This window comes from Primulina tabacum, chromosome 8, assembly GCF_025594145.1.
Source record: "Primulina tabacum isolate GXHZ01 chromosome 8, ASM2559414v2, whole genome shotgun sequence".
NCBI classification, from domain to species: domain Eukaryota; kingdom Viridiplantae; phylum Streptophyta; class Magnoliopsida; order Lamiales; family Gesneriaceae; genus Primulina; species Primulina tabacum.
The window spans coordinates 3,525,167-3,544,226 of record NC_134557.1 but is presented as its reverse complement, the minus strand read 5'-3'; the positions used below and the strand labels follow the sequence as shown (position 1 = coordinate 3,544,226).

The 19,060-nt window shown below is 35.0% G+C and overlaps 1 protein-coding gene and 1 pseudogene across 1 annotated transcript; one reads left to right on the top strand and one right to left on the bottom strand.

The window, feature by feature from the left end:
- Window positions 1–1,780: 1,780 nt before the first annotated feature.
- Window positions 1,781–4,905, top strand: LOC142553027 (uncharacterized; annotated as a pseudogene).
- An 876-nt stretch (window positions 4,906–5,781) lies between these two features.
- Window positions 5,782–10,416, bottom strand: LOC142553026 (mitochondrial adenine nucleotide transporter ADNT1-like). The gene is made up of 8 exons (XM_075663004.1): window positions 10,035–10,416; window positions 9,228–9,276; window positions 8,969–9,132; window positions 8,370–8,407; window positions 7,703–7,815; window positions 7,497–7,610; window positions 6,504–6,851; window positions 5,782–6,156 (listed from the first exon to the last, which is right to left on the bottom strand). The coding sequence occupies exons 1-8, from the start codon at window positions 10,190–10,192 to the stop codon at window positions 6,073–6,075; spliced, it is 1,068 nt and encodes a 355-aa protein (XP_075519119.1). The 5' UTR covers window positions 10,193–10,416; the 3' UTR covers window positions 5,782–6,072.
- Window positions 10,417–19,060: the final 8,644 nt, after the last annotated feature.

Sequence of the window (19,060 nt, the reverse complement as noted above, 5' to 3'; positions counted from 1 at the left end):
GATATGTAAATAATTCAATATGCCCTTGTGTTTTCATTAAGAAAACAACATCCGGATGCGTAATTATTGCTGTATATGTTGATGATTTAAACATCATTGGAACGAATAAAGAAATTCAAGAAGTTGTGTCATACTTGAAGGAAGAATTTGAAATGAAGGATCTTGGAAAAACCAAGTATTGTCTGGGTTTACAAATTGAACAAAAAGAATGTGGAATGTTTGTTCACCAGACAAATTATACAGAAAAGATCCTTAAACGTTTTAATATGGATAAAGCAAATCCTTTAAGTACTCCAATGGTTGTTAGATCATTAAACATAGAAAAGGATCCATTCCGTCCATGTGAAGATGATGAAGATATTCTTGGTCCAGAAGTACCATATTTAAGTGACATCGGTGCCCTTATGTACCTTACAAATTGTACAAGGCCTGATATATCTTTTGTCGTGAATCTGTTGGCAAGATTTAGCACATATCCAACAAAGAGACACTGGAACGGAATTAAACATATATTCCGTTATCTACGAGGAACGATAGACTTGGGACTTTTGTATTCAAAAGATGCTAATCCAAGTATAATTGGTTATGCTGATGCTGGATACTTATCTGATCCACACAAGGCACGTTCCCAAACTGGATATGTATTTACTCGTGGAGGCACTGCAATATCTTGGCGTTCTCAGAAACAAACGCTCATAACAACTTCATCAAATCATGCCGAGATTATTGCACTACATGAAGCAAGTCGTGAATGTGTGTGGTTAAAATCAATGACCCAACATATCCAAATTTCATGCGGATTATCATCTGATGAGAAGCCTGTGATACTATATGAAGATAATGCTGCATATGTTGCTCAAATGAAAGAAGGATACATAAAAAGCGACAGAACTAAACATATTCCTCCTAAGTTCTTCACATTCACCAAGGAGCTTGAGAAGAATAGATGTATTGATGTTCGTCACATTCAATCAAGTGAAAACTCATCAGATCTCTTCACAAAGGCACTTCCTACGTCAATATTCAGAAAGCACATATATAATATTGGGATGCGCAATCTACGAAATTTGTGAAGAATTGTTCATGTCAACATCAGGGAGAGTTTACGTGACTGCACTTTTTTTCCCTTACTATGGTTTTTATCCCAATGGGTTTTTCCAAGTAAGGTTTTTAACGAGGCAGTACAAAAACACGTAATGAAGACATCATCGTATCATGATCATCATCACAAGGGGGAGTATTGGAAAATAATATTTAAAATGTGTGTATTGAATATTTGAATGTTGAAAATAAGAGTTGTAAATATTGAAAATTAGTGTGTGATGATGTAGGTAATGATGTATTTTATTTTTGGATTATTTGTAAAGATTTCCTATAAATAGATCTCTCATTTGTGAAGAAAATCACAATTGAGTAGAGAGAAAAATATTATAAAGTGTGTAGTTTGGTAAATTTTGAGAGTTTGAGATTTTTACTTTTTATCATAAATTTTTACTTTTTCACAACATTGACTTCAATATCGTTGAACTATGTTTTCAAAAAAAAAAAGGGGGTGAAAGAATTAGCTCTGGCAGAAACACTTCCTGTTCTGGCAGCTGATTAAAATCGATTATAAAAGATTTTCGAAATTTGAATTTTTAAGCTTATCATAATCATTACGTTCATCCCACAGAGCCACATGGCTGGCTATATACATCATCCTTTCCTTCTCATATATCTGTTATCTACTATTTGCAACTTCAATTATTATTAAATTATCATCCTCTCGACTCGGCAAAAGAAGAGAGGCGCAATGTAATTGAGATCAACCAATGAAATGGTTCGATTCTGAGATCACAACTTTCTCCCATTTTATATTATTAATGTAGAAGATTAGTATTGATTAATGGTTCAAACATGCAAATTAAATGACATACTCCATCAAAACAAACCTTAGAATCTGCCTGCAGGTGTTCTTTTTGGGGATGCATACACTGAAAATCTCAAAGCCTGTTGCGTTTCTTTCATTTCTCCGGATTTTAGATTCAACCAAGATCAAAATTCTATACATATCCAACCTTTGATGCCATGCATGAATGATGCATTTGATTCAAAATGAGCGCCAAGAAAACCAAATTTCTTCTCAATGATCGAGGTCATATTTCTGGTTGACTGGAATATAGATCCATTTCCGAAATTCACTTTTGGCATGAACGTGTAGCCGATCCGAATCCATCATCATATTATTCTATCCTTAGATCTGTGTGAATTATCAGGAATGGAGCAATTCAGGCAGATTGGAGAGGCCGTGGGAAGTTTAAATGCCCTGATGGTATTCAAAAATAACATATTTAACCAGAGGCAATGCTGTTTATTGGCTGATATGTTCAATTCAGGATATAACACAATCGCAGAGGAAATGAAACAGAACCTGAGATTTGAAGAGGAGCACAAAATGGAAAATCATTGAAAATCCATTAAGGGATCTGCTTAGAGTATTCAAAGAAGGAGAATTTTATGCCAGGCAGTGCTTGGAACCAAAGGACTGGTGGGCTAAAGCCATTTATCTTTATCAGAAAACCGACCGAGTTTCATATACACAACTTGCTTAGTTGCATTCCTGTGGTGATTGAAGCAATCGAAATGGCTGGGGAGATATCGGGTTGGGATCAAGATGAGATAGAGAAGAGAAAGGCTGTTTATTCTCTCAAGTATCAGAAAGATTGGAAAGACCCCAGAATTTTTGAGTGGAAATTTGGAAAAGAGTACTTGGTTTCTCAAGATTTTAGCACTCGATTGGATTTGGTTTGGAACGAAGATAGATGGTTACTGCTAAAGATGATTCAAGAAAAGAAAAGATCGGGTTCTTTAACTTCGAAGAGGGATAAACGGCTAGCTGATCTTCTTTTGACAAACTTGACTGCTTCAGAGACGACAGAGGATAAGTTGTTACCTTCCTCTACTTTAGTATAGAACAACTAATTCCTGATATTTCAAAAGAATTAAGCCTTTCTCATCCGAACATAATGCATGTTATCTGCGGCTTCACGGATGAGGAAAAGAAAGAGTGTTTCTTGGTTATGGAACTCATGAATAGAGATCTTTCAAGCTATATCAAGGAGATAAGCGCGGCGAGGAAACGAATACCTTTTTCTATTCCGGTCGCAGTTGATCTAATGCTGCAAATAGCGAGAGGGATGGAATATCTCCACTCAAAGAAAAAAATTTACCATGGAGAGTTGAACCTTGCCAGCATACTTGTAAAAGCAAGAAATGGCAACTCGGATGGATACTTACATGCCAAAGTATCAGGTTTTGGCCTATCGGCTTCTATTAGTCTCAATCAGAAGAAGACCTCCGCAAATCAGAATGTACAATCTCCAGTTATCTGGTATGCTCCAGAACTGCTATCTGAGCAGGAATATTTTGGGGATGGAGGAAACTTGAAGTACACAGAGAAGTGCGATGTTTACAGTTTTGGGATGATATGTTTTGAGATTGTAACTGGTAAAGTCCCTTTCGAAGATGCCCATATTGAAGGAGATAAAATGTGCCGCAACATAAGGGCAGGAGAGAGACCGTTATTCCCGTTTCGTTCTCCTAAATACATGGCAAACTTAACAAAGAAGTGATGTCACGCGGATCCGAGTCAACGCCCTAGTTTCTCATCTATCTGTCGGATTCTTTGCTATATCAAGCGTTTCTTGGCCATGAATCCTGAACTCAGCCAAACAGACCTGCCAATGCCCCCAGTGGACTTTGTCGACATCGAGACAGGGATTGTGAAAACCTTTCCTTATATGGGGTATTCAAATTTTCAGTCTACATCCCAGATTCCATTCCAAATGTTTGCATACAGAGTCACAGAGAGGGAGAGAACCTGTACAACTCACAGAGATAATTTTGAATCAGGCAGTGAAGAAACTTCAGCATATGGAGACGAGAACATAACAGTGGAGGACCCTTTCACTTCGCCAACCGAAAGAAGATCCTTACCTTCTCCTGAAAGTATGATCGGGAAGCTTTCATTATCAAAGAAATCATTAGAAGTCAAGACCAACAAACATCCAGGTTATCCATTCACCAAATTGTTTCACACGTCGCATTTTTGTACTCTCTTCCATTAGTCAAGATTTCTATAAATCGTTTTAACAGGGACACCTAGGGGAAGGTCCGTAAGACCTCCACCGATAACATCTAAGGGACGCAGTATCAGTTCGAGGTTGAATTCCGAAAGTCAATTGATGACCATGAATCCTAGAACAAAGAGGGCATCTGGTCATTTATCAGATTCCAAACTGTCCTAATCTGCCATGCACTCAAATAGAAGTTTGACCCTTAACCGAAGTACATAATTTTGTAGGTACAGCTAATGATTTCTAGCCATGCCATTTTTGATTCTTCAGGCTCTGGGTAAGAAATCAAGTAACGGGGACTAGTTTTGCCTGGTGTTCCGTGCAATCTTAATGCTCGAAAATAGCCATCTTGTCTTGAGTTTATGACCTAAAACAAATGTACATTTTCCCAAGATTATAGTTGAATAGGCTAAATTATGTTGTGTTCACATTCTTCTATTTTTGGCCTCGCTCGTAACAACAGAACATACGATGATGGCATTATGTCCAGCAATTTTTCCTCTGCAGTTTATCGTAATGATTAATTAAATCAATTATTCTGCTGAATTGAGTGCTTCAAATTATCCGTACTTTTATAGAACAGGATGCTTGCAAGAACTTGGAGATGAATTTTGGCGAGTCAACTTTACTTTATCGGTGACTGCAGCGGCAAGATCAATCCTATTACCCGGTTTAAGAGATCCTTCGGTGCGCGTATTGCCCTCACTCTAGATATAATAGTTATCGTTGATTCAAATATTTGGAGTACATACTTGATCTCATATAAAAATATTTTTAATGCAATTGTGACAATTGGATTTAACGTGAGAATAATATCTTAAGCTAAGTTGAACTAAACAATATTACCCGTCACAAAGACGATTCAAAGGTAAAATCTTATGAAGATATGAAAATTAATCAAAAGAAAACCTTTTGGATCTTATTCTTCACGTCCACGATTACATCTTCTTTCTTGTTAAAGAATCTCTATCTAGTGGTTCCGAAAAAATTAGAATATTCTCTAGAGAAATAATGACTTCTAGTTAATGCTGCAATCATTCCATAAATTGTTAAAGTATTCATAAAAATAAACCTCATTCCAATAAATAATATCTTATACAAGACATTTTATTGAGGAAACAAAGTTATTTTTAAAGAAGCTGTTCAGCAACGTAAGGATCAGTTTCTACTTTAGGAACATTGACAATATGATTAATTCGTTCTCGGTAGCCATAAAATAATTAACTTGAGAGAATTTATTTATTACTAACATACAATTTTAGTTAAAGTTCAACCCTAGAACGACTAACTTCTTATGTTTATGAATTTTTTTAATATTTCCAAAAATACCATTTGATAATCCAACTCCATAAAACACATTTGTCTTTCTATTACTATTATGTCTTATCTCATATCGTTCAATTTTAAAAAAAAAAAACATTTTATTTTAAAATAGAATTGAAAAAAAAAAAACATTACTTCATTCTCAACTTTTTAATGTCAACTATACATTTTTAAAGCGTGTGTTAAATCACCTCATCGACCAATGTGAAAAGAGACTGGTCTCAACTTTGAAGGGTGAACTTCGGAACTTAATAGCACTGAACATTACCCGAGACAGCGATGTTATGCCCCTAAAGCCAGGAGACAGGACTATATAACCTTGTAAACCAAGAATACGCAGATCTGTCAATTAAAAGTACAAAGCTATTCAGAAGCTAGCTACATACCAAGCAAGCTGGAAGCAATATTTATTGCATTATTCTGTTCACACTAGCTTAATACTTAATCGAAACAGGCATTCGACCAAGCGAATAAATTGCCAACCCAGATGAAAAAACAGGCACTGTTAAACAGATAAAACAAGACTAATGAACATAAACTCGGATTAGGACCATCACCGAGAAGAGAAGAGGACGTATCAAATGATCCTTTTTCTTTTCAACTACACTGAATGAAGGTCGAAGCTCTCTCTGGGTCAGTCAGATATTCTAATCTCTACCCCAAGTACTGCCTTCACTTGTTCGTATGTCACAAATGCAATGGCTATTGATGGGACAACCTGAACAGACATGGCAATATTTAGTAACACAAGCAACTAGTGAGAATACCCAAATGCTTGATAAACTCGGATTAATTTTCACCTATGAAAATGCTAGGAAACTTTAACCAGAAATGGAGTTCTCACTCTACTACTAAGCCTCATACCATAAAAACAACAAGACTGTTTGCTTTTCAACAATAACACGCGATACAATCTAATTTGGCCTCCATTTTTCACATACTATACGCAAGTTAACAAGATGCTAAAGGCACTGATTTTTAAGCACGTTATGCTTTCATCCAAACCAAGATTCCTCATATAGCATAATCCCAGGAAGTTCAAAGTTTTTATAATTGAAGACTGACCTTCACTGAATTGGGGACCAAACCTCTGTATAATGCTCCAAAACCCTCATGCCTCACAGTTTTTCTGAAAGCATCAATCATGCCCGTATATTCAAGGGCGACCTTGCTCCTCCCATCACCAGTGACAATTGAAGCAGCATGATTCCATCCTACCATCTGCATTCTTCTACGAATAACATCGAGTGGGTACGCAACAGTTTGTCCAACTGTGCCTGCTGCAGCCCCACATGCAAGCCTTGTTGCAACACCTAATTCATCATCTTCGCCAACAAGCCCAAAGGTTTTGGATTTAATTAACCAATCTTTTAGAGATTCGTACACAGCAAAGTTGAGACCCACATAAGGAACCTAAGAAAAATAAAAGGAGAGAATAAGGTTCTCCAGAAAGGCAAGAGAAGGAGATATACAAAATTGCAAGAGAACGATGTTAAAGCACATCATGCAGTCACAATGACAATATTTCGTTTCAAAAGCCGTTTGATATCATTTGGAATGGGATACAAATCATTATATGGAGAATTAGGCAGTAAAATACGTTTCACATCTTTACCAGAGACACTCATTCCAAATCAATAACTATGGCAAATCAATTTTAATTATGTAAACAAAAAAGAGTCTATACAAATAAGTGTACTCTCTGTCATACTATAAGAAAACCAAATTCACAGAATCATTAGAAATGGTAAACACTAGTTCTTAACCTGCAAAGTCCAAACATTTTTCAGCTTAATAGCCAATGTGAAAAGTCCAATCATCCAGGTCATAACATCTTGTGATTCTCTGACCACTCTTATATGCTAAATGCAGTCATTTAAGTGCAATTATGACACTTGCTTGTTTTATTTTGCAAGATACGATCCTGCTACTGGTTTTAACAAAAGAAAACGTGCATGTTACATCGCCACTTTATCACATAGTGGAAAAGGAAAACTCTGTGGGAAATATTGTGGCAATACTCAGAGATACTAAAGCACATATGATGCCAGGACTTACAACACCAATGACAGAAGGAAGCCAACCCTTGTAGAGAGCACGAAAACCTTCCTCACGAAGAACAGTTGATAAAGCATGAAACATTCCTCTGTATTGGAAAGGAGATTTTTCAGTCTGCAGCATAGAAGAAAATAACAGTCATATAGCTGGACAAATTCGTCAACAGCAACAATCTCCAAAAAGATCATCTTAAGGAGTGTCTGTACCTGTACGGTAATTCTGCCTCTAACCATGTCCATTGGGTATGTTGCAGACATGGCAATAATTCCAGCACAAGCTCCTGCTCCCAGCCGTAATAAAGGAGTCAGCTGAGCATCCTCTGCAAAACATATAAGTAAGAAATCCATTTATACATACTTCTTTGGACCTTGTAAATCTTGAACACTAACCATGCGTTCTTTTTATAAAACTTATCAGCAAGCAGAAAAATTAGCTAGTGTCCAGATTTTACGCCAGAAGTAGTTCACTAATTTTAGGATATTGAGATGGCAATAATCATGTAGATTTCTGGGATACCGAGACATTGTACTATTCAACTTAATATCAGTAAATCAATAGGAAATCTAGTCATCAATGTGGTGAAACTAGCCAGTCAAAAGCATCGACAGCTGAAGATTAGGTGTCCTTGAGACCTCACGGCTCACTTTCGGGTTATCCCAATTTTCACTTCTTCGCTTTGGAATTTAATTATATTTATACAATCGTTGAAAGGACAATAAAGATAACCAGCAAAAATATTTTCCACCCAACAAAATGAAAACTAGACCTCTGATTCAAATTGCAACTCCTAGCATAAAATACAGTGCCAGTATGTCTATAAGTGTGTGTAACTAACTACTTGATTACAAACTACGTATAGTAACAAAAGCATACCATTTCCAATTTGCTGCTGACACAGATATAATATTCCCCTGCAACAAGAAAACTAATCCGGTAAAATAAGATGGAGAATGACAAACTCATCTTGTTCGGATCAAATTTTATTAGCACCAACTGCGTTGCACATATCCATGCCTATTATTAACTCAATAGCACAAAACCCTCATGACAAATCAAATTACACAACGCTAACAATCAGAAATTTTAACTAAAACTCTTCCATATTAGGTACACAAATGGAACAGAGTCCCCAGTTATGTAAGATAAAGCACTATCACCAATCCTACACTCTGAATGAACATGACCAGCTAAACGAGTTTAACATTCCAAGAACAACTTAATCGGACAAGAAAGATAAGAAAGTTAAGCATGTCGACAGTTGGTAGTCAAGAGCCTAACCATAAACCAAAACTGGTGACACCGATATCATGTTCGATCCAGAAATAAAAATTTACAATATTGAATTGGATAAACCAACAAAGGACAAGCTAAAGTGAATTTAAGTAGAAGAAGATCAGAACAATAGATGTGTGTTTTCAGAATATTTCAATGGGAAAAAAACTAAGTGCGTACAACTTTTTTTAGGGCCATACTTGGAAGCCTGCTCATAGCTGAAGAACTTTACTGCTGAATTTGGGACAATTCGAGCGCAATTAGTGCCATTGCCTTTAAACATTCCTCTAAATCCCTCAGTTCTCCATATATACTTCAAGCCTTGAATAGTACCACAGTACTTAATGTTGTGTGGATTTTGAACCTGACGCAGAGTTAAAACTTATGTTATGTAACTTTGCCACTGGTTGGAAAGCTGGAGAACAATAAGAAAAGGTCAATAAATTGAACAAAACAAACCTGCAGTAAAATTTTCAATCTCTCTAATGGAGCTACAGCAGTCCGCGACCTGCAATATCACGCCACAAGTCAGTCACATGCGAACATTTAAACATCAATTATAACTCGGTAGCTGGACAATCAGAAAAAAGAATAGAAAGGAAAAGAAATCCAGCAGCCAGAGAGCAGCCGACAATAAGCATGCGCCTTTCAAATTACTGTCTTCTCTCAGGATACACCTCACATGTAGAGAAACAATATCTTCTCAATTGGTTATTTTCAGATGTGTTCTTCCAGTCCAAATGTACCACAAGATTGAGAACATAATCCATCCACTTCAAGCAACTCAAAAATTTATATTACCTATTCATTGTTCGGTACAAAATAATTTCTCTCAGCTAAAGAGAGGACAGAGTGATCAAAGAGACAGGTACCCTTAATTGTGAAGAATGGTATAAAACTGAAGGCTTGAAAATTTTGCAGCCAATTATTTTAGGAGGGCGTGCACATATAACTACGATTGTGCACTTTAGTTGTCTGTTCATTTGACTCACAGTCGAGCAAGACTACTCCATCAAAGCAGTTCAGAAAGATGGATTTATGTGAGTACATCTAGTACAGACCTCTGTGGGTAATAATTATCCGAAATTTTCAACTCGATTATTATAAATATACTCTTCCGCCATCTCTATTCTCTACCGAGGGCTCGAAGACCATCACATACATTTCATACTATAAACAAAAGAACACAATAAGACGATTATGTATCGAACACACTCTCAAAGGACTATACACATACATTTATGTTAAAAACAGAGAAACACTTACACGCCTCCAGCAACACCACCAGCAATTAGAGATTTGCAAATACTGTAAAGTTGATACTTGGTAGGCTTGATTTCTTCCTTGGCGAGTTTCGCCTCCTCCGCCAAATTGACAATCTTAGACACCGCAGATTCGCTCGTCTTCACCTCCTCCGACGCCATCGAGTCCTCCAAAAGAATTCCAAAGCAATAAATAAAATTAAACAAAAAATCCTCCGATCGTTGATCAAATCGAAGTGTTCATTCTACGCGAAGATGAATAGTACGTCGCTGTCGAGGATGCCGGCGCGGCGGACGATAAATCAGGGCGGACAATATTGCACGTAGTAAGTGTGTGTTTCAGTGTGTGTGGGCTTTTATAAGTGACGGCGATCTGCTTTAGTGTCAAGAGCTTTTCATTTTTGGTGGCTTCATTATCTGCTTTCCATAATATTATTATTATTATTATTATTATGTGTGATTTTTTTTGAGTTTTATGTTAATTTTTTATATTTACTTTTTATTAGTTTCAGCTATTTTAAAATATTGTCGTCGTGAATTTTTGATATATTGATTATACGTAAATTGTTGTTGTTATTATTATTATTATTAATAATATGTAGTTAATTAGAAATTTGATATAAACATTTTTTAACAAGTCATCAAAAAATAATTAAACATTTTAAACAAAATTATTCATCTAATTAATTATAAAATTTTAACTTTGTGAAAATATTTATTTATTGTTTAAAATTTTGATAAATAAAATAATATATGATTTTTAAAATATTTTAATACATTGTTTTTATTTATAATACTTAAAATTAAAATATATTTTTTATATTATATCAATAATTTTAAATAATTATTCAAAAACTAATATTAACTATTTTCAATCATTAAATATATAAAATAAGGCAAGATAATATTTATTAAAAATTTGTGGTGCTCACAGATTCTCATCTCTCGGGGTTGGCCCTCCGTTACATGCAAATAGTCCACGAATATATTCATTGTATGACCACAACCACGACTTTTTTTATATAAAAAATTTATATTTAATATCCACTGTTTGAAAAAAGGGGTACAGAAAACCAGGAAGGTCTAGCTATATATATATATATATATATATATGCAAAAATGCCAACTCGTGGATAAGTTTCTCCCATCATATTATTTGTAATATTTAAAAGTGAATTTTTTTGAGCAACACACAAAATGTTACACCCAGAGATTTTGTATTATGAAGTTCTACGCTGCTACTACATTCATCTAAGATTTGAAAAAAGGGGCCTAGATAATCCCTTTATCCTGCAGACCTTCGGGGAGATGGTTAGGCCAACGATTTTAGTATAATTAGCCCATCATCTCCGCTGGACCAATGTTATTGTAGAAACTGATGCTCGTAATGTAGTTGAATCTATTCGTCATCCTAATGTTTTTGCACCTGAAACTTCTATTATCTCTTTTATTAGAAGACTTATGCTGTAAACATATGGACTCACCATCACTTTTTGTCGACATTCCGCCAACAAAGCAACTCATGAACTTGCATCCTTTGGTCTCAAAAATTTGGTGGATGTTGAATACAAAGATTGTAGTCCTTTTTATTTAAATTCATTTGTAAGAAGTGACTTTATTAATGTATCAATTTTATCCTAAAAAAAAAACACACAAACAAATTAACGTGGATAAACTATATCCCATGTTATTTTAAACTCTTATTCTTAAGTCCAATATAATCCATAAAAAATGGAGGCCCAAGGCAGGCACTCGTGAGCCCAAACCCATAATATCAATGGAATCCAATTTCTTGCAACGAAGCTTTCAAAATTTTATTTTTAATGTAAACTAGTCTAAATCGTTGTCGAATTCCCGACTTCCCAAGTATCCATCATCTTTCTTTGTCGTGATACAGAAACCGGCCGAAGGAAACTATTCTACAAATAACCAAAGCACATTATGCATGTATCTATTCTATTTTATCTTATTAAAATAAATGATATGATAGGAACCGTGAAAGACATTAAAAATATATATATTTATTTATCTGTCCTTTTTATTGTCGACAAATTCACCAAATTTTTTTTTTTTCAAAACCACAGTGTAATATTTCGTTATTTCTTATAATTATATTTTGATTCTAATTTAAATATAAATTATAAAAAATATTGAACAAACACTCAATGCGTACATCGATATACTAGTTTTTGTTAAAATCGTTCATAATATATCGGCACGACTTCGTTTGAGTGAAACATCGTGAAAGCGTGAATTGATTTCCACACACACCATGACCATATAAATTACATGTATATCCATGGTCCACACTTTTAATCATAAATATGTATTTCTGAGTCAAAAAGCTTTAATGGAGTGTATACGTACCCAGAAGATGAATGACATGTGCATCTTAAATAAAGAGAGAGCCTTTTTCAATATAGTAAACGATTGGGGATTTTAAAGATACTAATAGAAACAATAAATATAACAGTTTTGATATAATACACATCTACGTTATATTCTCGTTTCAATACCAATAAAGTGATATTCTTCTATTAGATGTTCAATTTTTTTATGTTCCATCACATCCAATGAGTAAATGTCACATCATCGATACTCACATAAGTATATAAGATGAACGTATAACATATAAGACTATATTAGACAAAAACTTATGTGAGACGGTCTCACGGGTCGTATTTTGTGAGACGGATCTCTTATTTGGGTCATCCATGAAAATTTTTTTTTTATGCTAAGAGTATTACTTTTTATTGTGAATATCGGTATATTGACCAAAATCAGATAAAGATTCGTGAGATAGTCTCACAAGAGACTTACTCACTATATTATATGCAAATTCGGAAAATCCTCGTGAGATTAAGAGGAGTCTTATTACAGGAGTTCGCAAATTAATTTTTTTAAAAAAAAAAATGCCAAGGTTGAAAAATTACGGCGGTTTATTTTGCACGTGGTGGAAAGGTAAATAGTTTGGCTTCTCAAAAACCAAATAAAGTAATAATTGTTTTTTAATTTAAATTTTAAATTAAAAAGATAACGGCATAATATTACCTTGAATTTTTCCGACGGAGCACACAAATTTTTTAAAACATCCCGTATTATCGAATTTAAGTCAAAAACTAATTTCAGTCTATCTTTTCGCCCGGATTGTATTAATTGACAGTTGCAATGGAGACTTGCTTTAAAATCATCAATAATAAAATTAAATATGTGTCTAGGTTATGTCGTATCGAAATTTTTTTTGCGATTTATGATTCAGATAAAAAAATGTTTTTGTACTCACTAAGTCAACGATTACTTTTCAGATGAAATCTGGTACAAAACATTAAAAATCTAGAATATACATATAATATTGCAAAACAAATTAGTTTATATTGGATACAAAATATAAAATTTTGAATATAAAGTTAGAATAATTATATTAAATTTAAATATTTGTTACATTTATTCATGTGCTCGAATATCATATAGTAGTACTCGATCGGAAAGATATTATACTAAAATATCATACATTAAGTACTACATATTTAATAATTTATATCAATTTCTATCCGAAAAAAATATGTAATTAATATCAAAATTTGTTATACATGTTTGAGTAATATATTATCGTCAGAAATAAAAATTTATGTCTAAAATATCATATTTTTATTCTATATTTTCAATGTTTTGTATCGAATTTCATTCGAAAAACACATATGGGCATAGGGAGCGCATAAACATTTTTCTTGGTTAGTCAGAGAACGCATAAAAAAGTAGGTCACGGTTAATTATTAAGATGGAGGTTTATCAATCATTCGCTCTATGTGGGGACTCGGACGCTAACCATCTTCTTAATCATCTTTGGGATTTAATTATCAATTAAGATGAACAGAGTCTAAAAATTTTTCTTTTTAAAATATAAGTGCGGAACGTAATGAAATTTAACTAATATACATCTCAGTATAAAAGTACAATAAGGTACAACAATTATTCAAACTAGTCTAAGGTTCAACTAATAGTTTCCAGTATATTAAACCAAGTCTACATCCAAGTCCGGAATCACCACTCTAATCTCGATCTCTCATCATCCTCTTGACCCTGATCATGTCCCACCTGTTGTCATGCACACATACAAAACAAGACAACAGCCGGATACTCCGGTGAGAATAAATCCCAGTATAAAACATGTATACATGCATATACACAATATAAATCATAAATCATATTATCATGCATAAAATTCATAACAATAGGTTTCATAGTCTAGGAAACCAAATCAAAATAAGCATGCAGTAACAATGGATTCCATAATCTCTGAAATCAAAATAAAATAAGCATGCAACTCAATTCAATTCATATCTTGACTCGACTCGACTCTAACTCTAGGGATCCCGGTGTGAATAAGACGTCACTGTCTGTCACCTACCCTCCCAATCGGGGTAACTGTACGTCTTATTCCTAGACTTCGGTCCTGTCTGTATCGAATGTCTACAATCGGATTGAATCTGATCCGAAGCGTCGATACCACCGAACGTCTAGTTTAGCAAGTCTGCCAATGACTCTCCTATTTTAATGCTTGAATATAAATCTATAAACAAGACATAATCATAATCAAATATAAATAATAAATCTAGTATGTGATTTAGGGAAACTCCAACCAAGTCTGATTCGAGTCGTATCTCCCGAATTCACATGAATTATACCTTTCTTGTCTTTGGGATAATTCGAAGTTTCGAAGTAGGGATATCGAACCTGTCAATCCAAATCTGAAATGACAATGTTGAGATGCACAATATCAAATCACAACTCAAACTAATACTAGTACGGTTCAATATCAAATTTTGATGCAATTCGACGGTATAACGGCATAGTTTCTCGATACCGATCAATTCAAATCTCAACATATACATCCTCAACTCATAGTCAATACCATAACCATTTCAAACTCTGAAAATCTGCATAATCTCATGCACATATATGCTGGAATTTCATAACAATTGTATATGACATCCGATAATCGATCCGTTTACGATTCTACGACGCCTATGATCTCAAGAACATATAATCACAAACATATCTGAATTTCCTCCACATGTCAACTTCAAAACATGCAGAAATGATATAAAAAGTATACCCTTTTGAAGCCCTTGTCAAGAGGAACAAGAATCTCAACTTGGATTAAAGTTTGGATGGCTAAATCTTGCACAAGCTCAATTCTAAAATGAAAGAAGCCTTTCACCTCTTTTTGGAATAACTCTCGGTTCTCTCCTCAGGAAATGAAGAAGAATGACTCAGCCCAAGTGGATATATATATATATATATATATATATATATATATATGCCATGTGTCAACATAAGAATCAAGGGTGACTTTCTCGCACAGGGCACCGCGGGTGCACTCCGTCTAGACCGCGGGTGCGCTTAAGCTTCGGCACCACTTTTCATTTTCCAACATTCGACGACCGCGGGTGCGGTGTCTTGTGGACCGCAGGTGCGATCTTGGTTCTGTAAAAACGTTCAACTCTCTATCTATCTACCGCGGGTGCAGTAGCTTCCTAGCGCGGGTGCGCTCATGCTACTGTAACTCTTCCATATTTCATGAACCATAACCGCGGGTGCGGTCCTTTCCTTAGGCGCGGGTGCGGTCTTTATCTCATGCAACACTTCATAATCTCATTTAGTGCCTCTCATTACATGACATGCATACTCATATCTTCCGAATATCACATCAATGAAGACTAATAAATCTCGAGCCTTACATTTCTCCCCCTCTAAGAAATGATTTCGTCCTCGAAATCGCAAGTAATCAATTCAGACATATCAGAAGGAATGTATACAAAGTTTAAATCAAAAACTCATCTCAATGAATCCATTCTGAAATCTTAATCTTATATCAGATTCTATCTTTCAAGGAATATTTCTAATGCTCCGTCGACTTTACTGTATATGCAACAGTAGAATATTCTTCGTTCCAAATTTTCTTCCTTTCACTGATCTCTGATTCCAGACCGGAGTAGTCATTCAAGAAGCATAAAATCATAATACCACTCGAAATCATTTTAATCGAATCAATCGCAAAATACCGGCTATACAATATCCGTATATACCAATCAACAGCTCATACCAAATCAATATCATTAGCTGATATCAGATCTGTTTATCCCAGTCAAGGATATATTAGATCTTCGGCCCCAAATACCAATCTTCATCATCCGACGTTGGCGTATTAAGTCTGTCTGGTCTGAGCTATCTTCATTCTCTTCTGAATTAGCTACATTTTCTTTGTCATATCTCTGACCGTATCAGCTCCTATCTCAGGTATCTTCGAGATATTATTCTTATACCAAAGAAATCTGCAGTACTCACTTTACAATATATCGTCTATAACTATTTCATTATCCAACTGGTTATCTGCTAACTATTATCGTACAATAATTCACACCGCGACAATATGTCATCTCAACTGGTGCTAGCATCCAGCACTGCAGCTCTTTGGATATCTCTCAATATCCGGATAGTACGCTCTGGCTATCTGTCAGTCGGTGGATAATATATGAATGAGTTCATGGTACGTTCTGCCACAATTACAAACTCAATCAAAATCACAATCTGATATAGTTTAGTTCTACATTTTGGTCAATCTGACCATTTCTTTGACATCGATCTTTGTCCTCTGGTCATGTTTGTACGTCATCTTGTACAAACTAATAAATATAGATTGAACAATCTGTCAATCACAATCATATCATATTTACAATTTGGAAAGTATTGCAGTAATCTCATTACGAAATTCATCGAATTATACTTCCCATGTCTAGTCAGAAATATACCAATTCTGTAATAACTCTTCTGATTTCTATCTTTCTATCTTCATTTATTGGCGATTCAGACATTTCAGTACAAATTCTGCCAACATTTCAGTACAAATTCTGTCGCAACTGGTTTAATCTGTCCAGGTCAGAACTATCTGTTCGAATATCATACATTCTCAGTCACAAAAATGAAAACTGAATCCATTACGGTGCGTTTCGGACACTACCTGTCATTTCAGATTCGAACCACTTGGTACAAACAGATCAGTTAATAATATAACTTAAAAAAATATACCTACCTGGTATTCGGTTCTGACTATCGATATCAAATTCTGTCGGGCAATTCTGAAACATTTGATATCACACGATAATCATTCTCATACAGTAACAAAATCACATATCTGCCACTCTGATCGATGTTCTGCTCTGATTATCGAATTTAAGTTCTGAACATTCTGATTAAATCTCTAAACTGCCGAAATTCTCGAGTTCAGCTCTGATTCGGTTTGAATAATCTATATCAAACACTGACTCAGAATAACAGTACTCTCAAATCAGATTCATAATATCAATAATCTATACTGATCTAGTGAGTTTAGTAAACTCATAAAACGGCAATTTCTGGCAATATCATCAATTCTGACTAATCAATCACGTCTTCATGTCGTTCTGATCGACTGCTATATACCATCTGCAATTATAATATGCTCTCAAACAATATAAGCTGTCTCAAATATTGTTTTAGAACAATAACAATACTCAAGCAGATCCAAAACAACAATCGTATAAGATAATCTGTCAACTAAAACCAAAATAAATTTCTGACATTCTGAAATTTCTGATCTTTTTGATATCGGTATCGTTCTCAGTCACTGATCATAAGCTCAACTGTGTCAAAATCAATCGGTATATTGACTTCAGATATCGCTTATTCTGACTACAATCTATTTTTAAGCAAGATTCTTATCTGAATAATTTCTGTATATAATAATCACAGTTCTCAGAGTATTCAATACAATCTTCAGATATTCGATTCAATCAATCAGATGCTACAAATATATCAAAATGTCATAGATACAACGAGCATGAAATCATCAGAATATCTCTGAACATACTGAAATATGCCACCGAGAAACACTAAATGAAATGTAACTCATGGCCCGTACTCTTCTACTGATCTTTCAATTCCTTTACTTCATTCAGTGACATTCTGCACATTCAATATCATTCTGTACTGAATTCTAAAACACAACCAGTACCTGGTATCAATTCAATTCTGAAATCTATCTTCCTAATACAAAACAATTCTGGAATCTTATCTGGCAGACATCAGCCAACTCGTACATCACTGGCAAATCTGCCAATGCTAGGCTCGATTTCAGTATGTCTACTGAATACATAAGGATGCCATCTGCTCCTTTATTTAATAATCGAGTCATTGACAATACATATATCCATGGAATTCTAGATCTAGAATCCTTACCGAGGAATTTCTACTCATCATTCCTATCTGGTCTGAATCTTATATTTTTCTGGCAGGAAGCTACGATAGTTCTGTACTTGTTCAGCATATTAATATCAATAATGCGGTCAAATCAGAAATACAAGTACATCATAATCTAACTCGACCTCATTCTCATCTTACTGTAGTTTACAATATTTCACAGAAATCTCTGATATCAATCTTTCTTTTCCAACACGTAAGGAAATCAATACTACAGTACAATCAGACTCAACAGATACAACATATCTCAATGCAACTCAGTCAAAGATAATCGTAGGGAATGCATTAGTATATATCAGTACCTATGCAATATAGTCATAAAAAAAAACAGTACCTGCCACTATATCATCAGGTGTGTCCTGTGTCTGTTCCTCGGTCTTCTGCTTCCTAAAATCTTCGAGAACTTCTCTGAGGACAAACTCTAGCAAGGTGTCCCGGCTGTCTACAAATATGGCAACTACCAGTCACTCCCTGGCATTGCTCTGTGGAATGTCTCCCTCCGCAAGTTCTGCAATATACTCCAGTACAACTCGGGCTGGAACCACTGGAGCTAGATGAACCACTCAGTCCGCTCCCTAACTTCTTGAATGGCTTCTTTCGAGCTTTCGGCAAATATTGCTTTCCACTCGTACTGTCGCGATCAAATCGGAGAGGGGATTGCTGTACCTGGGGTTGCATCGCACACACCCTTTTTAGTTGTCTAATCAGACTCGCCTCCGCTCTCTTCGCTAT